This window comes from Sorex araneus, chromosome 5 (assembly GCF_027595985.1).
Source record: "Sorex araneus isolate mSorAra2 chromosome 5, mSorAra2.pri, whole genome shotgun sequence".
Taxonomy (NCBI): domain Eukaryota; kingdom Metazoa; phylum Chordata; class Mammalia; order Eulipotyphla; family Soricidae; genus Sorex; species Sorex araneus.
The window spans coordinates 84011476-84038485 of record NC_073306.1 but is presented as its reverse complement, the minus strand read 5'-3'; the positions used below and the strand labels follow the sequence as shown (position 1 = coordinate 84038485).

The following is a 27010-nucleotide window of genomic DNA, read 5'->3' as shown; positions in this document are numbered from 1 at the left end:
TATCACAAACGTGTGGTCTTTTTCTTTTAATAGTAAACCTCTTTACAACAAATATAGTGAAAGAGTTCTCAAACAAAACTCATAAGAATCTCGAGGACTTTGCCTGTTCTTATTGTGTAGAATACTAAGAAAGCATCACCGTACAGCACGAAAAGAAAATATTGAAAACGAATCAACAGCCACACACCTGGGAGTCGCCTGCCCAGGGCCCAGGAGGAGCCCCGGAGTGTGGGTGATTGTCGGGCTCGGGGGTGGGGCGCCTCCATGGCCTGTCCCCCACTGCTCTCCCCCGCGCCATGTGCATGGGGAAGACAGAGAATCCAGATTCTCCATGTAACACTCCAGCCCCCCACTTCCATACAAACGCCCCATTCCTCCGACCGGGGCTGGGGGGGTGGCAGAGGGGAGAACTGATTCCCAGGCTCAGGCTCCCTGTCACCACCCCTCCTCAACGCTGAGACACACCCCCCACCCCACCCCACCCCAGGGGATTCCAGAGTCAGTTAAAAATATATATAGATATTTCTAGATACACTTTTACATCATTTCTGTCTCTCCAAACAAATAAATAATCAGCAAGAGAAGGTGCATTGCTTCCTTCCTGTCCGAGGTGGGGAGCAGTCAGGGAAGTGGGTGTTCCCTGGCGGGAGGGGGGTCCTCTGACCCACTGTCCCCATAATCTGTGGGAACCTGGGGAGGGGAGGGGCAGTGGGTAACTCCAGTGATGACTTTGGCAAGCGCCCAGTTCTTCAGAGGAAGGAGTGGGTGGAGGCAAATTTGGCTTGTGAGAGAAAGAAATGAAGTCCACACTTGAGGGCTGGGTTCCCAGGGGCCCCGACCCCTAAGAGGAACCTTGGGATACTGAACTGTAGAAATGTCACAGATCCATTCACAGACCGCCCCCTGTCCCCAGGGAAAGAGAAGAAGTCACACACACGCACACACACACACACATACACACACATGCACACATGGGAATCGAAAGCCAGGTTTGCCGCTGCGATCTGCGGGAGACCTGGAGAATATTGCACCGAGAGCGGCGGGGCCCGTGCTGAAGGTGGGGGGCCCGGCCGGCAGGCGGGAGCAGCCTGAGAAGGGGCGGCCGGTCGTTCTGCATTGTTTGAGCACCTGCATCCAGCCAGACACCCGCTCAGCAGCTGAGTGCCAACTATGTGCCAGGTTCCGGGGTGCATGCGCACATGCAAGGGCCATACCCTGCTTTCTCTGGGCCCTGACCAAATGCCCCCAGGCTGGGCAAGCTGTGTGCTCACTGGGGAGGGGTGTAGGGGTGCAGGGCAGGCTGGGAGGCCCACGGCCCAGCGGGCCCAAGGCTGTAGCTAGGAAGAGGAACTGGCCTTTCCCCTGGGACTGGGGTGGGTAAAGAGGGGGACCTGAGGGAGCTGAGGTGTGGGTTGGGCAGCCGTGTGAGGCGCCCCCGGGGGTGAGGGGGAAGGAGGGCTGAAAGGAGAAGGGAGAAGGGCAATGGCTAGATGCCCTGACTGCAGCAGCAGGTCCCCCGGCTGGCAGGAGACAGTGAGGGGATGGGCGGACAGCCGGTCAGGGAGCCAGGATGGCGCTGGTCCCTCTGAGCTCAGCACCCAACTCGCTCACGGCCCCGCAGAGGTGCCCGTGCACACACACACACACACACAGACAGACGCTGGCTGCCCTCAGGAGACTCCGGCGCAGCCCCCTCTGCTGCCGAGTCCTTCCCTGCGCCCTGTCTACACCATCAGAGTGCGCCACGACAGTCACCCACTGCACAGCTGGGCCATGTCTGCCTCTCTCTCCCGAACTGGGCGCCAGGCTCCTGTGAAGGAGGACACAGATGCCACCCGTCGGCCCTTCATCCTCCTGCCCTCCTGCTAGGCCTCCTACCGGGCTCCTGAGGGTGGGTTACAGGGAGTAGGCTGGGGGCCTGCCCCCTCCAGTTTGATCTGCGGTCCAGCCTTAGGTCTCAGGACCTCCCCCCACTGCCATAGCCCCCTGGGGAGGCAGCGGAGAGGGGGAGATTCTGGGAGGGGCGGGCGGGGAGCAAGAACCACAGCAGAAGAATCTTGTCTGTACAGTACGGGCCGTTTGAGTCATTATTATTACAATATACTTTGACAAAAATAGAATCTCATTTCATATCAATACAACAACAACAACAAAAAAAACCAACAGTTTCCTGGACTGTTACACTGCTAAGGGTTTCCAAAGGTTGCTATTTACAATTACAGTAGCCAAGAGGGAAGGTGGGATCCGGCCTGGGGTGGTGGGACAGGAGGTAGCGAGACAATGAGGGCGCCAAGAGCAGGGAGGTGGGGTCAGGAGAGGAAGGAGCCAGGAGGAGGGCGGGAGAGGGTCTGGGAGGGAGGTGGGGGACAGGCCGGCCATGTTCCTCCCACCACAAACCCACTCCTGGGGACGTGTGCGTGCAGGGAAGGGACAGCCCGCCCACACTGGCCCCACAATGAAAGGCTCCTCCCCGGACCCCCACACCAGGCGGAGGGGCGGGGGGCTATTGCACTGCGCGTCTGGGGGAGCACGCCAGGTAGGGGGCCCAGCGCCCAGCCTGGCCTGGCCCGGCCCTGCCCTCCCCAGCCCTCCTCATGGCTGTCTTCTTTCAGTGTGCTTCAGGGCCTCCATCCCCTAGGTGGCCCTCGTGGCCGCCCACCCTGGGGCTCTGGTGTGCAGGGGCTGGCGGGAGCCTCCAGCCCGCATGCCCAGGGCTCCAGGAACAATCCAGAAGCAGAAACTCGGCGCACCCATCCTGAAACGCGGACCTGCCCATCCAGGGGACCCCGGGCTTCCGGTCTGGGGTGTGTGAGGGGGTCTTGCTGTTTGGTAGATTTTTGGTTATTTCCCTCAATCTGGGGGATGGGGTGGGAGGGCTCCGCATGCAGGGCTCGGCACCGGTCCTTTCCCAAAGGCCTATCGGGCCCCCCCTCCTGCAGCATATGTGTACAACGTGCAAAGTGTACCCCCTTCCCGCAAAAAAGAGCCCCCCCCAGCCAGTGAAAACGGCGGGGGGGTGCAGAAAGAGGGGATGGAGCATCGCCCTCTCCAAAGCGAGAATCCAAATTAAAAAAAATATAATAATAATAATATAATAATAATAATTATACACAAACGTAACCGTCAACAGGACACGAAGCACGAGAAAGGGAGTGGGGGCGAGCGGGAGGAGCCCGGGGCAGGGCGGGTGGGCGGTGAGATTGTCAACTCTTCGTCAGGGAGGCAGAGAGGGGGGATGGGGACCGTCACTTTAATGTCTGTGAAGAGAGGAGATGGAGAGGCGGGTGTGAGGGGGGCCCAGGCCTGGGGTCTGCACCCCACTCCCCTCTCCCGCTGGGGCCCGCTCCGAGCGGGGGGGTGAAGGGCGGGAGGTAGGAGGCTGGGGGCAGGGTGTCCGGGTGCCACAGGTACCAGCAGGGGTGCAGCTACAGTACCCAGGTATCCAGCCGCATCCTCTTCCCGCCGGAGCCCTCGGCCTCAGACTCGGGCGCCGGGCGCAGCAGGCCCAGCGTGGGCCCGAAGTCCCCCCGGCCATCATCCCGGTCCCCCGTCTCATAGGAGCCCCCCGCCGGGCTGCTGAGCCCCTCGCCAGGCTCAGGGCGGCTGGCGGGGAACACTGCTGGCGGGGGCGGCGCGGGGCTGCGCTCGCGGCTGGGGGACACTGGCTCCGACTTGATGCTGACGTGGGGGTGGGTGGTGACCGTGAGGGCAGCGCCCACATGGGGCAGAGGGCTGCCCGGGCTGGAGCGGAGGGAGCAAGAAGGGGAAACAGAGGGTGGGAGGGCAGACAGACAGGGTGGGCAGGAGTGGGGGCAGTGGACGGAGACGGGAGAGGTGAGAGGGCCGAGGGTGGGGAGAGAAGGGAGACACGTTAGTTTCCGCTCTGCCCGGTGTCGGGACCCCCTCCTCCCACAGGGCACCCCGTGGGAGGCAGCGCCTGCCCGGGGACTCACAGTAAGTTGCTGAGAGACACAGGGACCAGGTGTGGCTGCGGCTGCGGCTGCGGCTGCGGTGGTGGCGGCGGCTGCTGGGGCTGCGGCTGGGGCTGGGGCTGCGGGGGCTGCGGCGGCGGCTGCTGGGGCTGTGGGGGCTGCTGCCAGGCGGTGACACTGCCTAGTGACAAGCCCCCTGGAGAGCTGAAGGCTGGTAAGGAGGAGAGCTCGGCGCTGGTCAGCTGGTAATCTGCAGGGGTCAGGAGAGGGCACTGAGGGGGCCGCAGGGGCTCCTGGGAGAGGCGCTGGTCACAGAACTGAGTCAGGCCTGGCTGTGGCTCACACGGGGTCTGAGAAGGGGGCTGGCTTTTATGCCACATCTGTCTGTCTGGGGCCAGACTAGGCGGAGCTCAGGGCTCACCCCTGGCGGTGCTGGGGATCAAAGCCTCGTTTGCCATGCGCGAGGCAGATGCCCTACCCACTGCTCCAGTCCCCCACCCCCCCTTTTTTTAATGTTTTGGGTCACACCCAGCAATGCTCAGTGGACCATATGGGATGCCCAGGTCGGCTGAGTGCAAGGCAAATAAATATCCTACCCACAGTACTATCGCTCTGCCCTCCTCCCCTTTTTAAGATCCTTCTTTAAAACCACTGTCAGCAGTGGCCTCTGAGCAGCATACCAGGTGTGGCCCCAAAACTAAAACAAATGAAACATATGTCAGTCCAAAGAAGAGCGCTGAGGAGAATTCAAAGGGCTAAACACAGACTTTTTTCTTTTTGGCATTTTTTTTTTTTTTTTTTGCTTTTTGGGTCACACCCAGCGATGCTCAGGGGTTACTCCTGGCTTTGCACTCAGGAATTACTCCTGGCAGTGCTTGGGGGACCATATGGGATGCCAGGGATCGAACCCGGGTCAGCCGTGTGCAAGGCAAACGCCCTACCCGCTGTGCTATCGCTCCAGCCCCGACTTTTTTCTTTTTGGGTCACACCCAGCGATGCACATAGTGGCTCTGCACTCAGGAATTACTCCTGGCAGTGCTCGAGGGACCATATGGGATGCTGGGAATCGAACCCGGGTTGGCCGCGTGCAAGGCCAACGCCCTACCCGCTGAGCTATCACTCCAGCCCCTGAACACAGACTTTGCATGCAATGCAGGGTTCGGTCCCAACACCACATGGTCCCCCAAGGTCCCCTAAGTACAGAGCTGGGACTACTTCATGGGTTCATGGAGGACTGCAGTGGCCCCCAAACCAGCAAGTTAAAAAAAAAAAAAGAAGAAGGAATCCAAAAGGCCAATAGGCAAGCCTGATCTGTCTGTCATTTCTCCACATCTTCCTAAAGGGAGGGACTGTGGTCACTGGCCACTGCTAGGTGAACAGCACAGCAGGGCTGATGATAGGACCACCAGCACCAGCCTCCTGCAGACTCACAGTCATGCAGAGTCCCAGACAGGGCCAGTGCTGTGCCACCGCCCTGCCCAGCAGGACTGTAAGGAAGAGGTGCAGGGGAGCAGTGGCTGGCCTGGCTCGGACAGGCGGAAGTCCAAGAGTGGGTGATCACTGTCTTCTTGCAAGTGTCTTGACAAAGAAGTCCGGATCAGGTGCATGCGGCCATGGAACCTTAAGCACCACACAATGCCTCACAACTCTCAGAGCACTGCCAGCTCGAACAAGGTTGCCTGGGACATCCCAGGGACCGTGTCTGCACTGTGGTGGGGCCACATGCCCATTCACCCAGCTCTGCCTCTGTACTGCAAGAAAGGTCAGACCTGGCCACCCTTCAGGCCTGCTCCACTTAGCACTTGCCCGCCTCTGGACAAGTCTCTCATTTGTGCCCCTGAGCTGAGGCCCCATCCTGCCTACATCAACCACACAGCTGTGGGGGCAAGGGGGGTGCGCAGAGGAAGCAGGGTCCCCTGCTGCCACCAGACACATGAGGCAGCTGCCACACAAGCTGTAAGCTGGAGGCATTTGCCCTGCCACAGAGGGAGACAATGATGCAGCTCCGACAAGAGCCAGGCCTGGAGGCCTGAGAGACGGGACTACGGGGAAGGCACTGGCCTTGCACACAGCCAACCCACTGGGTCTGGTTTGATCTCCAGTGCACAGCCAGGAGTGATCCCTGAGTACCACTGGGTACTCAAACCTAGACCCCCCCCAAGCAAAGAGACAAGACCCCAGGCCTTCTTTGTTTGGGGGCCAGACCCAGCTTTGTTCAGAGCTTATTCTGGGCTCTGCACTTAGGAATCACTCCTACAGGTGCTCAGAGGGAACAGACCTATGCTGGGGAGAGAACCCAGGTTGACCATGTGCAAGGCAAACCCTTTGCACACTGCACTCTTTCCCTAGCCCCATGCCTCGTCTTAAAGTTCCCTTTAACCCCCACCCTAGAGATGGCCAGGCGCCCCACTGGCCGAGTGGCACAAGGTCTCTGGAGCTCCGAGACCCTGGTTCTCCCAAGGCAGAGCTCGAGCAGACGATTTCCCAGATATCACTCGCTGGGAACGAGCAGCCTGGCACCCTACTCCCTGCACACCCCACCCTGGCTTCCCGGGCTGGGAGGGGAGGGCCTGCAAGCCATCTGCCTGTCCCTTCACAGCTCCTCAGTGACCCCAGCCAGCCTGGGGCCAGGTGTGGGCCTCCCTAAGTCAGGCTTGGCCAGTACCTGAGCTGGTCCCGTGGGTGCTCTGGGGCTCTGTTCACCCACTCCCACCTCCGACACACATGCTACTGCTCCCTCTTCCTGCTCAGCAGGGGTAGAACCCGCCCGGGAGGGCCTGCGGCTCGGAGACGGACAGCTGTTCCTGCCCGCTCGGGGCTGAGGCACTGGCCCACAGGCTCCCCGCCTGACACTGACACCATGTGCTTCCCTCTTGCTGCTTCAGAGACAGCTGGGAACGCAGACTGGTCCCCAGATAGATGGCGCCCCCAAAGTGGTGTGCACGGCCTGCTGCCCAGCACCTCCACACCTTTAGCAAGCTGCTCCCAAGGGTGCAGCCATCTGCAGAACCCTCCTGACACAGCCCAAGAACGTGTCACCTCCTATCCCAGGGGCTCAGGCATAGTCATAGGCACACAGGCACGGTCACACGCACGCTCACAGGAGCATCAGGCATACTCATGGGAGCATTCAGGCACACTCACGGGAGCACACACAAGCACACTCATGGGAACACTCACGCACACTCATGGGAGCACACACAGGCGCACTCATGGGAACACACAGGCACACCATGGGAGCACTCAGGCACATTCATGGGAGCACACACAGGCACACTCACCAGTTTACATTCATGGGAGCACTTACAGGAGAATTCAAGGGCACACTCTTGGACACATTCATGGGAATCCTCACAGGTAGACTCGTGGGTACTCCTGGGAGCACTCATGAGTATTTGGGCCCTCCTGGGAGCACTCACAGGCACTCATGGACACTTGTGGGAGTTTTCATGGACACTCACAGGTGCACTCAAGAGGACTTACAGGAGCACTTACAGGTACACTCACGGCAACATTCACGGGTGACCAGGAGAACACTCATGGGAACACTTCTCGGAGCACTCACAAGAACACTCATGGGAGCACTCATAGGCACTGGGAGCACTCAGAAGCGAGGAGATGTGGCCCAGCACAGGGCAAGAACACCCTGGGAACCTCAGACATGAGCACTCAAGAAAGCACTTGAAAGCACTCATGGGGACATTCACGGGAGCACTCAGGCACTGAAGGGTGCACTCACGGGCACACTCAGGCACACCCATGGGTGTGCCCATGGAACAAGGACTCCTGTCACGATGCAGCCATGTCTAGGCTGACCAGAGCTGGGCCCTCCCATCAGCAGTTCCTCCAGCCTCCAGCTGGCTGCCTCCTGGGGGGCTCCCATGTCGAGGACGGAATCACAGGGGCAGGGTGCCTGCCTGCCATGAGAAGAGGTAGTGCAGCAGGGCTGCCTGTGGGAACAGGGGTCTGGGCAGATGTGGAGGCCTCTGCAGATCAGTCTGCTTGCCCCACCACAGAACAGGCCCTTGGGGGGGACCCTGGTCTCTTGAGCCGGAGGCCACAGACACACTCTGAAACCTGCCATCCCCGAAAGCCACCCACGCAGCACGGCAGTAAGCGGCACTCCTAGGAGTGTGAGTGGGGCCAGCAGGGCAGTGGGGGCCTCAGACATGGGCTGCCCCATCTGGATTTTACCCAGAGACTCTCTCACGTCTTCAAGGGACTCTTGGCCTTCCCACCCCTGGTACCTTCCCTCCCCTCTCTCCCCATCAGGACCCCACAGCCAAGCCAATGGTCTGGGGACCCCTCCCTCTGCCCTCTTCCTGCCTGCCCGGGGCTGTTCTCTGGCATCCTCAGCCCCAGGCCTCTCCCTGCATTCCTTCCTTCTCCTCGGGGAAGGCCCGCCAGCCTGGCCCCTCCTCTGTGCGGCCACACCAGCACTCAAGGCTGCTCAGTGTGCATTTCAGGAAAGATGAGTCACCTTTCAGCAGGAGCACATCTTTAGGATGTTCTTCAGCTGAATATCTTGGGGGCGCAGGGGGGCACAACTGGCTGTGCTCAGGGCTTACTTACTCCTGGCTCTGCGCTCAGGGATCACTCCTGATGGGCTCGGGGGACCCTACTTGGTTCCAGGGATTAAACTGAGGTTGTCCGAGTGCAAGGCAAGAGTCTTACTTTCTCCCTAGCCCCTAAATATTAGTCATTTGTAATCTAAAATTCAACTTTAAACAGAAGTATTTTTTATTTGCTGAATGTGGCAACATTCATTAGATGGGGCTCCCCAAAGCGTGAGCTCCCTCTCTCCAGGCCTCCCCAGAGCTACCTCCTGTGTCCGCTCTGGTTCTTCCTCAGACTCCCAACCTAGGTCACACACCTGCACACTCACCTGTGTTGTAGGCGGTGGGCATGGAGGAGAAGGGGAGGCCCTGGCTGAGTAAACTCGGCGTCGCCACGGAAACCACTGGGGTGGTGAGCGAGTGGGTAGACTGGGAGACCCCAAGGCGCTGGGCGTTGTTCTGTGGGAGAAAACTGTGTGTTGGGAGGGGGCGACAGGGGTCTGCAGAATGCAGGCCAGGCACCGAGCCGCGGTCATGCCAACGCCCCCACCGCAGTGCCATCCAGCACGCCCCCTGCAGTCTCGCCTCCCCCCAGACTCGGCACCACACGCCCAGAGCAATGCCAGCAGTGTCTCTGGCGTGGCGTGTGCCTGCGTGTGTGCACGCACACACGTGCGTGGGGCTGTCGGCTCCATCTGCCGCTGAGTCACTTGTTTATTCCAACGCCACGCTAGGGCCGAAACTGCCGCTGTGTTGGCCGCCAAAGCCCGCCTGCCTTTTCCAGCCTCTCTGGCCGCCCGTCAGGGAGCTGGGGTGGGGGAGCCCCTGGCCCCTGGCTGGCTGGGAGGGATCCTGACGTGTGTGTGTCGGGGAGGCAGGAGAGACGGGGTGCATGCAGGACGCAGGCAGGGCAGAGGCCAGACCTGCCAAGGACCATCGGGGGGCTCAGCTGCCTGGCCCCCTTCCAAGACAGACCCCTGTTCTGGCTTCCAAGAACCCACGCGCTGGGCCCAAGTGCCCTCAGAGGGTGGAAGTCCAGCCCTTGGCCCCCACCTAGAGCCTCCTGACATATGTGGAGATGGGGCCTCTGAGGCCCGGGGCATGGGGAGTGGAAGGACACCCTGTGTCTACAGGCACACACATGCACAGCCAACTGTCACCCCTCCTGGTTCCCACACCTCTGGGTCCTGCTTGGCACTGACCATGGCCCTGGACCAGTAACTGACCCAACACACGCCACCAGGGAGGTGAGCGGAAGGGCACACACTCCATGCGGGGGTGCGGGGGACGACCAAGGATCAGGGCCAATGGCCAACCTGTAGCTGAAAGCCACAGCAAACGAGGCGCAGTGTCACTTACCAGGTCTAAGTGGTCCTCAGTCTGGGAGCAGAAATGAAACCAAGGGGGGGAGGTGAGTCTCGGGTCTCCCATCCATCCCTGTCCCCGCCCTCCCCAGCGTTACGGTCCCCACTGAGAGAGGTCCCAGAGGAGGCACTTGCCTGTGTGCCCTGCGAGACAGCAGTGCTCCTGCCCCTGCCACCCCCTCGCCCGGCACAGACCCTGCTCGCCCACCCCTCTGCCCAGGGAGGAAGCAGGCGCTCATGGAGAGCTGCATCCACTCAGCCCCCAGAGCAGCCCCCGTTTGGCCCCTGGGTGGGATGCCCACTCACCAAATGATGCATTAACCCCTTTCCTCCCTGGGAAGTGATGACTCTCAGATCAGGCTTGCGGCTTGGGGTGCCCAGCTGGGCGCTGTGGGGGGGCGGGGGTGGAGACTTGGCAGGGATGACCTTGTTTAGGCTGTTGCCATTGGCCACAGGGAGGAGGCCAGGGGAAGCCCGCGCGCTGACGTAGCCATTCCCTGGGGAGGAGAGAGGACAGTGAGGCCCAGCAGTGGCCTGCAGCTCCCCTCAGAGCCACAGGCGGGCTTCGACCGGGAGCCCAGCTCTCTGGCTTCTCTCTAAGGCCATCCTGTCTGGGGAACAGAGGGGCACGCCCTAAGCTCCCAGACCACACTCTCCTCCCCGGCCCCCCAGCTTTGAGCTCTGTGCCATGGGGCTGGTGACGGGAGCTGAGGCTGGCAGACCCAGAAATGGAAACCGCAGTGACCAAGGGGTTGCACCCAGCCACGCCTCTCCCTGCCCTCCTCCCATCTGCAAAGCGCAGCCCCTCACTACCAGAGTCCATGGTAGAGACGTGGCAGCCCCGGAGGTTCAGGGAGAACAGGGACCACCAAGGCCATCAGCCCCCTGGACTGTGCCTCTCCCCATGAATGGGGGGGCCACGGCGCCTGTCAACATGTGATGAGGGGCTCCTAGCCAGGGGACGCCAAGCCACTCATTGCAGCAGGGCTGTTATCGGCGACGGGCCTGAGCGGCAGCCACCACCATAATTAGGCTGGTAATAACACATGTAATGACTATCTTCTTCACTTGCTCCACACACTGCAGTCTACACAGAGCTGTCACGCACGCATTATCTCATCTAACCCGCAGACTGACCCCTGAGCAGGGCAGGCCACGTGTCACGAGCCCTGTGGCCAAAAGGGGCCCTGGAGGCCTGGTTGGCAGAGAGGGAATGACTGGTCCAAGGCCACGAGGCTGGAGAGAAACTCATCCAGGCCCTTATGTGTATGCCCGTGCTGGGTCCTCATAGCCCATGGGCCTCCTCCGGCCGTATCCATGGACACGGGAAGGGACGCGCCCACCTCCTGTGCCCGGCGTCCAGTGACTGCCAAGGAGGTATCACAAGGCACCCGAGACTAAGCTGGCAGGCGGAAGCCCAGAGACATGGGGCCGCCCACAGACACAAGTGTCACCTTGCTCTGTCCCATGAGGGCACACTTGCCCTGGAAGCGTGCGGCCGCCCCCATCCCCATTCCCAGATCATGCCGGGAATGGCAGGAATGTCGGGGTGACGTCAATGGTGACATTCGAAGTCACAGTCACCAGCCGGACAGCAGCACAGGGCAGGAGGGGCTGGCAGCGGCCTTGGAGGACAGCCTCGGCCCTATGGCTTATGTACATGAGGGTGCCTGAGCCCGCATGTCCCCAGCGTGAGGGCTCCCTTGAGTGTGAATGTGAGAGTGAACCTCTCAGTCGGACCCCCCCACTCAGGGAGAGAACAGGGGTCCGGTCCAGCAGAGGAGCTGGTCCAGTCCAACGGCCTGTGTCCCCTGCGCCCCTCCCCTGGGCTGGGGTGTCCACTCACCAACAGGGCTGGGGCAGGCTCCGTTCGCACTGTTGAGGTCTCCCCCCAGCATGGCCCCTGGAAAAGAAACAACAGTGCGTTGAGTGACCAGGATGGGCTGGCGCCGTGGCTGGGAAGGGAGGCCCCAGGCCCTGGGTCCCGGCAGCCGGCTCACCCGCACTGGCCGGCCGCTGGGGCAGGCCGGGAGACACGCTGTTCCTCTGCAGGGCTGGCTGCTGTGGGGAGAGGAGCCGGGGGTCTGTGAGGGACGACGTCACCAGGGAGGGCGTGACCAGGGAGCCGCTGGGGTTGCTGAACTGCAGGGAGCTCTGGTTGGACACGGGCACCGTGACGGGCATGGCGAAGTTGGGGGCCGGGACGGTGGACTGGAGGGGAGAAAGAGGCAGGCTCAGGCGCGGGCTCTTCCGTCCTGGAGGCTGTGCGGCCCGGGCGCTCCCACAGGGCCCGGTGCTAGTGAGGCTGCTCTGAGGTCCGGCTCTGGCCCCTGCCCGAAGAACAGGCTCTGCTCCCGGCAGCCGGAAGCAGAGGCCCCTGGACTCCCCTCGTGGGGGTGGTTAGTCCTCAGCCAGGCAGGACACACAGGGGGCGGGTTAGAGGCCCAGAGTCTGGCCCATCTCACACACACAGCGTCCCCGCTGTCCCTGCACACACGGGGCCTCACCCACCTCGTGCCTCCCCGGCTGGGTCACAGCAGGCCCGGGGGCCTCCTCCCGCACCGCCTGGACTCAGGGCCCTTCTCTACGTCCCCTTGTCACCTAAGGCGCACGCCGTCAGCTACACACGCACGCGCCCGGCCGCTGCCAACTCGACTCAGCAAGGCTCCCGGGTTCACCACGGCCGAGAGCAGGGGTTCCGCAGCGGTCGCCGGCAGCCCCAGAGTGGGGCAGCGCGAAACCCCGTCTGGGCAGGCGAAGCCACACCATGCACACGGCAGGGAGCTGCTCCTCCATGCGACTACTCACGGCCAGTCTATAACTCTGCATCATCCTATCAAACTCCTCGTCTATCTTTTTATATTTCTCTTCCGTCTGGGGGGTCAGGGCAAACACCTCGTCCACCTCGGGGCTCTCACACTCCCTGTGCTTCTTGTGCAGCGCCTGGGGGGAAGGGGCCGGAGGGGGCCACAGAGAGAGTATGAGCGGGGCTCACCCCATAGCGCCGGAAGAGCCCGTCCAGCTCCTCACTGGCGCGCCGGTACTTGTCCTCCAGCAGGGGGCTCTGCTCCAGCGAGTCCTCCCCGTCGGGCTCGGGGCTGTCGCAGCCATTGAAGCCCTTCTTCCTCAGGGTCTGTAACCGCACCACCACGCGTCAGGCGTCAGGGGGGCCTCCACCATCCACCACCACCACCCCGCCCCAAGGGTCCTGGGGGGAGGGGAACTGTGGGAAGATGGGTCAGTGCAGGGAGGCGTCAGAATTCAGGGGACGTGTACAGGGGGACCAAACCCAGGGAGTAAACAGGGAGAGCTTCCTGGTGGGGAAGGTACAGGGTGAAGGGGCTGGGCCCGCTTGGGGCGGGGGAGGCGGACTGAGTCAGAGAAACAGACAAGACAGAAACGGAGCACTGAGCGGGGAGGCAAAGCAGCTCTCTGCACGTGCTCGGCTCCAGCTGAGGGGCCTGCCTCCACCCAGAGGCCAGCAAGGCTCTGACCAGGGCTGGAGTCATGCCAAAGTCACCGTCTCCATGCTCTCTAGAACCCCACCTCCTCCCAGTCTTGACCTGTCTTCGAAATGCACGTGCATCTCCACCACATCCAGTTCAAGCCCCGGCCCAGGTAGCAGACTGGGACTCCCTGAGGACACGACTTCTGTCCCCAAAGGCACAGACACCTCAGGGGGAGAGGCAGGCACCGGGAGGGCCCACTCCGGTCACCCCACACCCTTCAGAGCAGGCTCAGGCCCCACTTGGTGCCACGTGGGCCGGGCTCTACCACCTGCCCATGCCACGTGGCCAGTGAAGGCCAGAGCTGCAGTCCAGGGCCCTATGCTGGTCCGTGGCAAGGACAATGGAGCCTCGGGGGACGTGCAGAAAACAGAGCAGGGGAGGCAGGAGGGCGGGGAACAGGAGGAAGGAAGAGCCCCGAACGGGAAGAGAGGGACAGGGCAGCGGGCGGGGGTAAGAGCAGCGGCGCCCTGCCACGCCCAGGAGCCCCCTTGCCGCCCCCCGGAGCCGCGCACCTCAATGATGTCGGCGTTGGTGCGGCTCTCGTGCGGCTCGTTGTACTCCGTGTACTTGAGCAGCACCTTGTCCATGTCGGTGCTGGCGTACTGGAACAGCTTGTTGGAGTGGTTGAAGATGATGAGGGCGATCTCGCAGTCGCACAGCACGCTCAGCTCGTACGCCTTCTTCATCAGCCCGAACTTCCTCTTGGTGAACGTCACCTGCAGGGGGCAGGCAGCCAGGCAGGGCTCCGTCAGGCAGCGGGACCCAGCCCTGCCTCGGGCACCCGCTCGCTGGGGGCACACAGTGCTCACGAGCCCCCAGTCTGAGAAACACCAAGAGGCCGGCATCTCTGCCAACCGTGGGATGCTGCCCCAAGCCAACTCCCCGCAGGCAGGGATGTCAGAGGCACAAAAAGTGCAGGGGCTGTGCCACAGGTACGCACTGTTCGGCTCTGCCCGCCGGGCAGGAAGAAGGAGCGGGTTCCTGGGGCAGAAAGGGGAGTGCCCTGGAGGCCTGTCCCTGGGTAGGGGCAGATTCATCCGGCTTCAGGGCAGATGAGTCTCAGAGTGTGGGACACCAGCTTATGAGGAGCTACAGGAAATGGGAACTCTCCCTTTCCTAAGTCTCTCCCCTCGCCCCAGACCCCTTCTTCCAGGAAGCCCTCCTGTAGTGGCTGGAAGGAGTGCAGGTACAGGGCAGCTCCCACCCACACCCCCAAGGATCCAGAACCTCACCTGCCGGTTCCGCTCATCAGTGATTCGCTGGATCTGGATCTTTTTCCTCCCCATCTTCTTGGGGATCCTCAGTGCTGGGGGCGGGGAGGTTGCTGGGTGGCAGTTTCTGCACGCCTTAAACTGTGCTCATCAACAGTCTGGTACCAGTGCTCAGTTCATGGTCTGCAGGACACTGCACAGCCTGGGAAGCAGGCGGAAGAGAGGGCTGTGAGCCCTGCCCCAGGCCAGGCTCCTGGCACCCCTGAAGCCGCAGGCTGGCAGCACCTCAGCCCCGTCCTCAGCTGGCTGGGAGTCGCTCAGGGCCAGGCTCCCACTACACCCTCACAGCAAGGCCCAAGCTCTAGGTCTGGCTTCTAAGTCTCGGGGGTTGTTCCATCCCTCTCTCTCCTTTCCAGGGCTGCAGGCAGGACCGTGCTTGGGCAGGGCTGGGGCAGGCTCTGCACCCCTGGCTACAGCTGAGGCCCTCACACTGGCTCGGGGAACCCTGGCACATGAACCCCAACGTCCTCACCTGTCCTCTGTAGCGGGCCCCAGCTGAAAATTGGTTGGACAACAGGGCCCGGCTGCCTAGGAATAAACAGATAAGCCTGCTCTCTAGACTAGAGGCAGGCTTTGTTTCTGTAAAGAGCCCAACGAGAGAGGCCCGGAGAGCTCTCCCAGCTGCACGCAGGAGGCCCAGGTTTCATCTCCAACACCATGGGGTCCCCTGAGCACTGTTGGGCGTGGTCCAAAAATAAAGCACGCACACATGCACACAAAGCACACAACAATCTTTCAGCCTCACAAACCATCCGGCGTCTCCCACAGACCACACGTGAGCGAACAGGCCCGGCTCTGAAGGCTGGATCCAGTCTGTCTTGGCTCCTCCACTTTGCACCTCACACCCATCACCTGGGGCTCCCAAGACCCTAAGGGCCTGCTGATGTGGCCCAGGGTACCCACCCACCCCCACCTCGTGGCCACACACCCACCAAGGCCTAGAGGCAGTGGGGAAGGAGCAGGGCATGGGCTGAGAAGGGCCTGGTGTGGGCAGTGCCTAAATAGGCTGGGCAGTCCAGTCTAGACCCAGGGGAGGAGAGAGGGGCTGGAGGTATGAGGGAAGCACTAGGTGACCCCCAACCCCAACAGCCCTGACTGCGGAAGCCTTCTGGGAGAGCAGGAAGGCAAAAAGCCAGGACCCTGGACTCTTGTCAGCAGAGCCCCGCTGCCCCCCCCCCGCCCCCCCCGCCCCAGAAGCTGCCCAGCAGAGCACAGGCAGGGGCTCCCACCCCCGCAGGCCCCACTGAGGTGTCAGGGGTGTGTGCACAGGTGAACCCCTGCTCAACACCCACCCCCACCAGTGACTATCTGCCAGGACTCTTTTCAGCTTGACCCCCACTGAGGCCCCCAAGGTGCCATAGCAGATGTCAAAGCTCAATCTTGGCTTCCTGGGCGCCAGGACTGATTCGTAGGCTGTGGGGATTCTGGGGTGCCCCCTCCCCGCCCCAGCTCCAGAGGAAAGGACCTCTGCTCTGTGTGGGCCTTTTCAGAAAACAACACAGGGCCAGGGCGGGGCTAACAGGCTGAGCATAGGCTCTGTAAGTGGGAGGCCCAGGTTCAATCCCTACTACCGCATCGAGAACAGCCGAAGTGACCAAAAAAAAAAAAAAAAAAACCCACCAAACAACCAGAAATCAACGTGGCTGCCTCCCCCCTCTCCTCAGGGCCCTCTGCCTTGTCCTAAGGTGCGCCCTGGGTTCTGGGCCAGTGCTCCCCCACCCCCCCGCAAAACCCTGTGATAAACTAGAACCTGCTCCAGTCTTGAAAGGACTGCGCATACCCCACTCCCTGCCTCTGATCCAGACCAGCGGACCACGCACTGCAAAGGCTTTAGCCCAGGGACACTGGCCCCTGCTCCCAGCATTAGCCAAAGTTCCACAGCGGGGTGGCAGGGCAGTGGGCACTGTAGAGAGGGAGTCTTGGGGCTGGTGGGTCGGCAAATGCAGCCCCTACTGCACCCCACTAGCGTCGGCCTTCCCACCCACTCCCATCCTCACACCTGCCAGATTCGTGCTGACACGTGCCGTCTGTCCAGCCCCGTGCCCTGCTGGGAAGCGCCCTCTCTGCTCTGCTCACCTCCCAGGCAGCATTCTTGCAAATCTGCCTCATGCCTTTGGTTCCCCCAGTTTTCACTCTCAGGGTACCCTGTTCTGTTTTTCTCTGGCACTTATCACAACAATCACCAGTGACATTCTGGGTCTCTGCTAATGCCTGGCCCCTGTGGCTGACAGCAGCTTCCCAGGGCAGGGGCCACGTGTCTGTGCACCCAGGGGCCTGGGCATAGAGGCTGGTGGTGATTTCAGGCTGAATGAGTCCTTAACTCCCACAAGTCCCACATCAGAACCAGCTGCTCTCCTTCTGCCCACCCCCAGCTGACCCTACCCCCCCCCGCCCGCTGCCGACCTCTCCCGCCACTCCCCAACTCCCTCACCCCTGGCTGGGCTGGTGCAGAGGGGGAGACTCTGAAGTCTTCTAAGGAGCAGCCCCGAGCACATGGAGATGGGAAGGATGGGGTTGCTCGGGCAACTGTCGCTTGGCAACCAGCTCCCTGGCTGATCTCCTACACCGCCCCCCCACCCCCGCCTCATGCTGGGGGAGCTGGGATGCAAGAGAGATCAGGGCTGAGGAGAGAGGAGCGTCCTCCACCAAGGCAGGGCAGTCAGGGCCTGAAGCCAGAGCCCTGTCGAGAGGGTCTGGAGCACCTTTCCCAAGTCCAAATGCCCACACCCCTGCCCACGGTGCTGCCCCTGCTGGCCCAGTCCTCCAGGGTACAGCTTGGGCCCAGACCCTACTGCCTGCAGGCCCCAAGGCCGCAACTTCTAGAAGCTCTCGGGTGAGAACATGACTTTGAAGAAGGGGTTCACACCTGGCCTGCCTCAAAGAACCCTCTGCCCGGCCACCTGCTCTGCAGATGTGTCTGTTCTTCTGAGGCGCCCCCACCCGTCCTCCTTTCCAGTCTGCTCCTCCTCCTCCAAGAAGTCCTCCCAGATGATCCTGGCTGCCATGCGAGCAAGGGGTGGAACAGAGCAGCGTTCTGCAGGATGACCCTGGGCCAGCCCAGTCCTGCCTGTGGGCTGGCAGACTTCGATGTGCACAAATGTCCCCTCCAAGGCTCCGGCTGCCTATGCCTCTGATTCACCACTTGGAGCAGTCTCAGGGCAGGCAGGGAGGCTGCCTGGGGGTGGTGGTGGTGGGGACAGCAGGGGTAGGAAGGGCAGTGGCCGCTGGGCCAGCTCTGGGGGCCACGTGGCCCCAGTCTGTGAAGAGGCCTGGAAAGGACAGAGGCAGGGGGACTCCCTGAGGAGGAGGCACTGAGGGGACAGGGACCTTGGGGGACTCAGGACTGCAGGCCAGTCACTCCCAAACCCCCCCCCACAGCTGAACCACAGAGCCAACAGGAACCTCTGGGTTGTCTCTGCAAGCAAATCACGTGCAAATCAGATGCAAAATATGCCCTCCAGGGGGTCTCAGTTCAGAGCCCCCCCCAAGAGGGGCAGCGCCCAGCGGCCCTGGACTCCCTGAGACTCCCCAGACACTCAGACACTCAGATCTGCTGTGGCTTCAGGCTGGCGCCCTCAGTTCCGGTGTGAGGCCGGCCCTGCCCTTCCCCACCCGAGCCTGGGGGGCACCGGGGGCACCTGCCCAGAGAGGCTGGGCAGGGGGAGGGGCGCTCTCCTGCAGCCCCCTCCGCGCGGGCAGGCAGGCGGGAGGCCTGGAGACAGCTGTCAGCGCTCCGCGCCCGCCCCTTCCCCGCGGCTGGGCTGCAGGGCACGGAATAAGCAGCAGGCGCTGGGGGAGGGGGTGACAATCCCATCCACCTGTCACCCCCACAGTCAGGCGGCCTCAAGCAGCCTGCTCACTAACGAGGGAGGAGGCGTGGGTGAGGCAGGCAGGGGGGGCGGCCGAGGGGGACAGACACACAGACGTGCAGGAAAAGCGGCAGGGGCGGAGGCAGGCACAGACAGGAAGAGGGCCGGAGGGGACAGCGGGGTGGCCGGCACGTGGCCTTGCCCCCACCTCCCACCCAGCCCACAGCCCGGGAGAGGAGCCCTGGGGGTGGGGTCAAGAACAGATTGGGGGGTCTGCGGCTGCACCCCTCCCCTCGACTGCTCAGAGCTGAGCCCCAAAGACCCTGCTCGGAGGGAGGGGGTGAGGGCTGACCTGCCCGCCCAGGGGCACAGAGGCCCCCACCCTGGGCTGCTCTCAAGCATGCAGGCCAGCACTCCTCAAAGTCCTGCCTGGCAGGCTCCCGGCCCAAACCCCAGTTCCCGCCACCTCCCTCCCTCAGGGACACCCCTCCCCCAGCCCAGCAGCCTCAGGGCTGGGCAGGGGCTATTTTTAGCTGGGCACTGAGCTAATTTTAACCCACTGACAGGGGACCTGGGGGGACTGGCGGCTGGGGGAGGGAGGGACAGAGCCCAGGAGAGGCAGACCTGGGGCAGGGGCTGGCTGCGTCCATCCGTGCCTCAACCTCCATGCAAGGGACAGGAAGGGCCGCCCTGTCGCCCTGTCGTGAGCTGGGGAGCCAGTGTGGGCAGGGGGCTCCCTGGGGATGGGAACTGTCCTGGGCCCTTGCTGAGCTCCCTCCCCGTTCTCCTGGGCCTGGCCCTGCCCAGGAGCTCCCCCCTTGCTGCAGAGGCTGCCAGGGTGTCTGCACCACAGGAGGCATCCCTGAGCCCACCAACACCCAGAGTCCTGGACCTCCTCAGGAAGGAAGAATGGGGGGCACCAGAAGCCCCACGAAAGGGCAGAGGGAGGAGAGCAGCCCACAGGCAGGGAAGCAAGGCCAACCCCCGCCACGCCAGCACAGCGGGCACGGGCAGACAGCCTGGGCCCAGCCCCCACGTTCCGCAGAAGGCCCAGAGACCATGGAGGAGAGGTGACAGAGGAGGTAACGCAGAAGGGACTGATGAAGAGGGAGGTGCTCGCTGAGCCTCACCGGGAAGGCAGCAGGCGACAGGAGTGGGGGCCCACCAGGCAGATGCTCGCTCGCCCCAGCCCCCTGCTCACCTGCCACACCAATCAGGCCCCAGTGCTTGGGCCTCTGGCTTCGATCTACTGGGCAGTGACCAGCCCAAGGTCACTGGCACGATTCCAAGTGGTGCCAGTTCTGGAACCCAAACCCCAGCCTTGCTTCACGTCCATCCCAGCAGCCCCACCGGTCATGACTCACCGCCGTCATTTGCATGGGGATTTGCATCGTCTCTGACCTTATTCCAGCAGGCTCAGCTTCCCACTCCAGGGCCTGGCCACTCAGGGGCCCAAGTGGGTCTGCTGGCACTTCAGCCCTCTAGCACTCGCTCCTCCTCCAATCCCCCCGCCCCTGCCCCCCCCAGAGCTGTCGTCTCCGTCCAGTGGGACCAACACTCTCACCTAGGGGTGCGGGGCGATGCTGAGTAAGAAAGCTGTGCAAGGGGGCTGTGTGTGTGTGTGCGCGCCCCAACTGGGCAGCCCCCGAGGAAAGAGAGGAAGGAGAAAGAGAGAGCTGGGAGAGGGGAGGTGAGGGAGAGAAGCGAGGAGAAAGGAATGAAGGGGGGAAGGGAAGGAGAGCTGAGAGCAGACACCCCTGCAACTGGAAGATGTAGGGGCTCCTCAGGAGAAAACCCCAGGCCCTGTCCCCATCCTCGGCACCAAGGAGGGCAACAGCAGGATGGTGGGTGGGCTGTGCTCCACTCTGCCTCTTGTTCCATTGTGTGTGTGTGTGTGTGTGTGTGTGTGTGTGTGTGTGTGTGTGTGTGACCAGGAATGAAACCCAGGGCTTCACACAGACCAGGGCTCCACCACTGATTCCCCCAGTTCAAAGCTCCAAGAGCAGAAGTTGATGGAAAGACAGGCGGGACAAAGGGGTCAGAGGGGACAGAGGGAATGGAGGGGAAAGAAGAGATTGGATGGGCTGGAAGGGACAGAGGGCATGGAGGGGATGGAGGGCATGGAGGGGACGGAGGGGGAAAGGCTGGTGCCACAGGCTCAGAGGGTACAAGGATCGGGGAGGACTCACCAGTCCTGGGGCTCGGAATCTGGGCCGAGGTCTGTTAGCAGCCAAGCTGAGAGGCTGCTCCTCTCAGAAAGAGGACAGGTCCCAGCACAACACCCCAACCCTAGGCTGAAAGAGACTGACCCCCTGCCTACGAGAGGAGTCCCACTCAGAGGAAGTCACCTGCTCACAGAGCCACAGACGCCCACTCGAAACCAGCCAGGCCCAGGAGCGCGTCCTGCCCTGCACGCTGGGCCTGGCCGAGCCTTCCCTCCACTGTGGCCCAAGCCCATTGCCGTCTCGACAATCAGCCTTGGACAATCCGTCTCGGGTGCCGGAGCAGGGGTCCAGCCATCTAAACCTTCGGCGGACAAGAGGTGGGGGCAGTTGGGACGGTTACTGTGTCACCTTCCACCGCCCCACCCAACTTCCCTCTGGGGTCTCAGGAGACAGAAGTGAAAGTGGCAGCTGGGGCTTGGGGGCAGCCCAGCCAGGGAGCCGTTGGCTCCAGGGCCTGGTGGGCTGATGCTCAGAGCAGAGGAGAGGCTGCCCCGGAAGCGGGGACGAAGGCAGGCCAGGAAGAGGCTCCGCAGGCTGGAGCATCGCCTCTGGACACCGGAGCCCCAAGCTCTATCCCCAGCATCGCCAGGTGCTGTGTAGGTGGCCCTGGCTTTGGGGGCCTGGGGGTGGAGGAGAGGCCACCATGGGCACAGCATGTCCCCCAGCAGGGACAGCACAATCCTCGTAACTCACAGACCAGAGGCAGCGGCAGGGCGGGCTGGGGGACACTTGGGACGGAAGGTGGCGGGTCAGACAAGGCGCCCCTAAGAGGCCAATCCAATCAGGGAAGCAAATCCTCCCAGATCCCCCACGACCTCGGGGTGGCTGGGGCTTAAAGGGGCCGCTCGGGGGCACCCCCCACGTGAGGGGCAGCCTTTAAGCCCCAAAGAGGCGGCCAGCCGCCAGCTCTCCAGGATTAGCTGCCTGCAGGCCAGGCGCCAGGTGAGGTGGAGATGCCTGGGCAGAGGGGGCCTGGGCGGGCAGTGGGCGCCTGCTGAAGGCAAGAGCCTACACTGGCCCCCAGGTCACTCTTGCTCCTCACCGAGGCCGGCCGGCCTCCCTGCCCCTGAAAGCCCAGAGCTAAGGCCCCTCTGGGGTCCAGCAGCAGCACCCCACCCGCTGGGCTGGGTCGCCGTCTCTGACCCCCGACTCAGAGGAGAGCCCACGTGTCGCCTGCTCTCCCCCGCCTCATGTCCCCCCAGAGAGCAGGTGAGGGGCCGGGCTCCTCCCGTCCCCTGCCCCCTAGCTGACAGGTGGGGGTGACAAGAGGTGGCAGCTGGGCCAGGACACCTGTCCCCACCCAGGCAGCCTGGGCCCCAGCCTGGGGGACTCAGCAGAAGACGAGGACACAGGGGCCAAGGAGGGGGGCTGCACAGCTCACTGCTGTCCCTCTCCAGGGCCTGGGCTCCCCGAAGAGACGAAGCCCCCCTGCCCGGCCCTGCTTGTTCCCTGTTCTCCAGCCTCAGCCCCAAGTGCGAGCTGGCTGCTGGGACGGGGAGCCCCAGAGGAATGAGACACAGGAACTCAGGGGTGGGGGGCAGGTTCCCGACCAGGAGTCACCACGGGGTGGGCGGGTCCCCCAGCACCCCTCCCCCGGGGTCCCACCAGCTGGTGGAACACCCCTCTGCGGGCAGCACATGAGCTCACTGGCAGCGCCCAGTCGGAGATGAGGCTGGGGAAGGAGTGGCGGGGGGGGGGGCTGTGTGCGGCCCCACGCTCCTTCCAGCAACCCCATGTCCTGGCCTCTCCTCCCTCAGCTCTAGGCGGTGCTCACAGGCCCTGGGGGTCTGCCACTGTCCCTGCAGACAGACCCCTCCTGGGGCCTCCTGCCACAGTGCTCCATCCCACGGGGTGCCCTTCTCTTCCCGGACCCAACCTGCGGGGAAGGACCCCCTAAACCCAGATGAAAGCCACACCTACCCACTGGGAAAACACATGACCTGGCACTGGTCCGGCCCACACAACACTCCACAGTGCTCGCACGGGAAGCGGCTTCCATTGGTCCCCAGGGGTCTCAAAACTCAAGTCTATGGTTTCCAACACCAGGAATCAGGGTGAGCAGGGGTGCGGTTGACAACGAAATCTCCGGAGGGAGCAACAAAGACACCTCTTCTCCATGCCTGCCTGGTCTGTCCCACTCTAAGGGGCCCTCAGGGAGCCTAGCCCGGGCCAGTGACCAGGCCCAAAGCGTGGGGCCTGCAGGAGGGAGAGCTTAAAGGAGCAAACAGGCTCCCACCTGCGTGCGGCCCCCCGTGGCTCAGAGCATCTCTCCACTAGGCCGCAGCAGAGGCTGAACCTCAGGCCCCCACACCAGCAGCCCCATCTCCACATCGGCCAGCCCGGCAGGACATGCCAGGCACATGGCTGGCTCCCAGAAAGAGCCCAGAGCAACAACCCAGACCAGCGTCTCCAGCCAGGGAGCTGGCCCGGAATGTCAGCGGCCTCAGCGGGCCTTGCTCCCCAGGGATAATGCCACCAGCAGGCCAGCCACAGAGTCCTGGTATTCAGGGGGACACTCCTGCATGTGGGCAGATGGCATGACCCCGTTTAGGGGAGAGAGGCAGGAGGGGCCTCTGGGGCTCGGCTCATAAGCAGGCCCCAGGCTTGGTCTGCCCTCCGAGGGCCAGAGCCAGGACTGCCCACTCTCGGCTGAGGCCCCACGGACTGGCCACTCTAGCACCCAGCACCCCCAGCCTTCAATCCTTTAATCATCTTTGCAACTGGCTCCCCTTCACCCACGGGGGACTGCAGCTGCTCCGGGGGTGTCTCCATTTCCCCGTGCCCACACCACACATCCTGGCATCTGGGCAGGCTAGCGGGCCCCAGCATCCCTGGCACACACCCTGCTTGGGGGTAGGGCCCTCGCCCAGCTTTGCCACAGCCCAGGACAGGCACCCTGTGCAACACTCTCCCTGGCAGGGGAGAGGAGAGAAGAAAAATATTCCAGGAGCCAGACAGCACCAGCTTCACTAGGCCAAAGTTCAAGGCCTTTCCGCCCCAGGCCCGCAGGCCCGGGAGAAGGGGCCCGCGTCAGTGCCCCCTGGCCGGCTGGCAGCCAACACAGGCAAGTTCCTCCTGAGGCAGAGCCTCCAAGCCCCGCGCCCACACTGAGCACCGCCCGCCCCCATGAGTAAGTCCCCAAACTGGGACAGAAGGGCTGGCCGGCCGGCCGGACGCAGCCCCGTGACCGGCTCATAAAAGCCACCTGCGATTACAGGGACGCGGAGGTGCTGCTGCCCGCCACCGTCCTCCTTCCCGGTCAAGGCGGGGACCACCTCACACCAGCTGGCCCTGGGGAGCCAGGAGAGGCCCCGCCATGGTCCCCGGGGTGGGGTTCACCTGCCACCAGAGCGCCACAGACCAGAGTCTGAGTCTGACTTGGGCCACCTCGGAGCCTCCCCGATGCCCAGCCTCTACCACTCCCCCAGGCAGAACACCTCCTCCAGAGAGGCCACCACCAACCAGCAGTCCCGGCTTCCCCTGACTCCCCATGCCCTCCAGCCCCCCACGATCAGAAGTGCTTGGCACATGTCCCCCCAACCTCCCGGGGTCTCGGGAGCACTGAGATCCCAGCCCCTGAACCACGCTGGAAGGCCAGGGCCACCCAGCGCACAGGGGCCTTTCCAGGCAAGCTCCTGTGGGGGGCAGGGGAGGGCAGAGCCCCTCGGGGCCAGAGGCCTTCAGCCCCCAGCTTGGGGAGGCTGCCCTGCACCACTCCCCCCCCTTGCCGCCAACTCCCAGGAAAGCTCTAGGAAAGATTTTCTGTCAAACCTGCTGGAGAGAGATTATATAACAGCAGCCAGGGCGCGCGGATCCTCCAGCCTCCCTCCCGGCCAAGAGATGAGCACAGGGGCCCTCAGGTCAGACGGCACACACAGACAGAGGCTGCCAACCTGCCTAGTCCCCAGCACCGCTCCAGACAGCAAGTAGGGACTGAGTCCCACCTCTCCTGCCCATCCCCCCCGCAACACGTGCCAGGGTGCTCCCTGGCTGGGGCCCCGGCTCCCCCTGGACTCGATTTGTCTTCCTTCCGAGGCTCTGTCGTGACAGTGAAGAGGTGCCTGACAGAGTGGCGATTTGACAAAGCTCAGACACAGACCTGCTGTGTGACTTCAGGTAAGAAGCACAACCCCGCTGGCCTCTTCAGGAGTGGGAGGGAAAGCTCCCATTTCCCCCCCAGAGAAGCCTGAGACCCCTCCCCTTACCAATGCACGTGGGCACACATGCAGGGACACACAGACATATATGGGGTGTGTCCTGGGGCAGGGCGGTGACAACAAAGAGAGTGTAACCAACTGCGACCCAAAGGTTCAACTGCCTATGTAGGGGCACATAGAGGTGAGCCACATGCAAGTCCCAGTGACCCCCCCACCACACACACACACACACACACACACACACACTGACTGACTGCCCGTGAATGGGTCCACAGCTCCCCTCACCCTGATCCTACCCCACCCCCCATCTCCTGTGCTGGGAAACCACAGGAAGGAAATTCATTCCCAGGCCGGTGGGGCGGGAGCTGGGACAGCCAGGCTCAGTCCTGGGGTGGCGGAAACCAGCGGCCACAGGCGGGTGGACATCTGGGGACACTGACATGTGCCTTCCAAAGCACCCCTGGATGCTTAGGGTCCCCCTGCTGGGGGTCTGGGGTGGGGGCAGCAGGAGGTGGACCAGATCCCTAGCTCCAAAGCCCAGTCTGGGGCTGGCCTGGGCTCCTCTCCTATCTCCAAGCAGTCAAGGTCACCGCGCGCCAGCCGGCAAACTTCCCATAGTCCATGAGGGCCCTGAAGTGCCTAGAAGACCCGCTGAAGGGATGGGGGAGGGGAGGGCACCCCACCCGCAATATCAGAAAGAAACCCTATCAGAAAGAAACCCTCAAGAGAGGGGCTGGACTGGAGGAAGGGGGACTCTGGATCCACCCACTGTAGCCTCCTCCCCCTCAGCAACAGTGCAGCCTTTGGGTGGGACTGAGGGCCTTCCTGAGAAGGGCACGCTTGGGGGTAACCTCACCTAGCCTGGTGGCCTCAGGAACGCCCATACCCTGGAGCCCTCAAGTGGGGGTGGGGGAAGGGGGTGGCAGCCCCGGGGTGGGGGGGCGCTCTCCAATCTACCACCCAACTCTGATCGGAAGGGGCTGACAAGGAGAGGAGAAACCAGATGCAGCTCCATCTCCTTAGTGCTCCCCTCCACCCCAGCCCCCCAACTCCCTGACCCCTCCACTCCAGGCCCGGGGCAGCCTCCCAAGGGTGCAGCGCAAAAGTGGGCGCACGCTCCCCCAGATGCTGAACAGCTGCAAACTTCTGGCCCGGGATTCTCCAGCTGGGGCTCCTGACAGGCCAAGTCTGGGGTCTCCGAGGCTGGCCAGGAGGTCTGGGCAGCCCACCGCTCCGGTCACGCCGCGTCCCAACTCCGCGGGCACCCCGGGGGGGCCCGGACACACACTCACACACCCCAACCCACCGCCCGGGTGTCATCTGAACAACAGTCCCCCTCCCTCCCCCGCTTCCCAAACAGCTGCGGCTTCCCCCCGCCCCCACCCTCCGCCGCCCTCCCAGGCCCCCTTCTGCACCATGTCGGGCCAAGGAGGAGGGAACAGGCGGTGCGAGCCGCGAGAGGGAGGGAGGGCCGGCTGTTAAAATGTCAGTCGCTCCCGGCTGTCACCGGAGACCCCTTGGAGGCCGCGGTCACCCCGACAGACGTGCTCGGCCCCCTGCCGCCCATCCCCACCCGGACCCCGACCCCGGCCGCAATCACGGCCCGTTCGACTTGTCCCCCCAGCCGACTCCCCAACACAAACAAACAGTCCCCCAGCAAAGCGCCCACCAACCCCCGCGTAAGCAAGCCCGCTCCGCGACTTCCCCCTGGCCGCGGAGGCCACCCCATCCCCGGGGGTTCTCGGGGGGCCGGTCCACGAGACCACCCTCCACCCCGGGCCCAGGACGGGGTGGGGGAGGGGGCCTCTTAAAGCGGCAGGCGCGTTATTTTTCTCTACTCACCAGCCCCGCTGGGAGAAGGGGGGTGTCACGGCCGGGAGTGGGCAGCCCGCGACCCTAGTCCGAGAGATCTTCCACACCAGGAAGCCGCAGCTCTCGGCGCGGGGAATAATAAATGAGGCCGGCGTCCGCGCGGGCCCTGGGCGGCGCCGGGGGGCCTGGGCCCCCGTCGTGGGCGCGGGGCTGGCAGGCGGGCGACGGGCAGGCGGGGAAGCGCGGCCGAGCGCCCGAGCCGCCTCGGCAGTTGTTGATATTTTGCTTCCTTCCTCCTTTCGGGCTCCAAAGGTAACTCCTCCAGCCCCCGGGAGTCGAGGCCGACGTAGGCACAGCTCAGCCTAGCTTGAGGGG

The 27010-nt window shown here is 63.2% G+C and overlaps 1 protein-coding gene across 3 annotated transcripts; it reads right to left on the bottom strand.

The window, feature by feature from the left end:
• Positions 1-27010, bottom strand: MEF2D (myocyte enhancer factor 2D). Of its 3 annotated transcripts, none has more exons than XM_055137915.1 (12): positions 26666-27010; positions 14594-14774; positions 13874-14077; positions 12848-12985; positions 11853-12063; positions 11699-11755; positions 10159-10349; positions 9848-9868; positions 8818-8947; positions 3954-4182; positions 3435-3741; positions 1-3257 (listed from the first exon to the last, which is right to left on the bottom strand). In XM_055137915.1, exons 2-12 carry the CDS (start codon positions 14645-14647, stop codon positions 3246-3248), a joined length of 1554 nt encoding a protein of 517 aa, XP_054993890.1. In that variant the 5' UTR covers positions 14648-14774; positions 26666-27010; the 3' UTR covers positions 1-3245. The 3 variants fall into 3 exon arrangements, with proteins under 3 accessions (XP_054993890.1, XP_054993892.1, XP_054993891.1); XM_055137917.1 differs by lacking the exon at positions 26666-27010 and adding an exon at positions 20631-20653; XM_055137916.1 differs by lacking the exon at positions 26666-27010 and adding an exon at positions 15105-15145.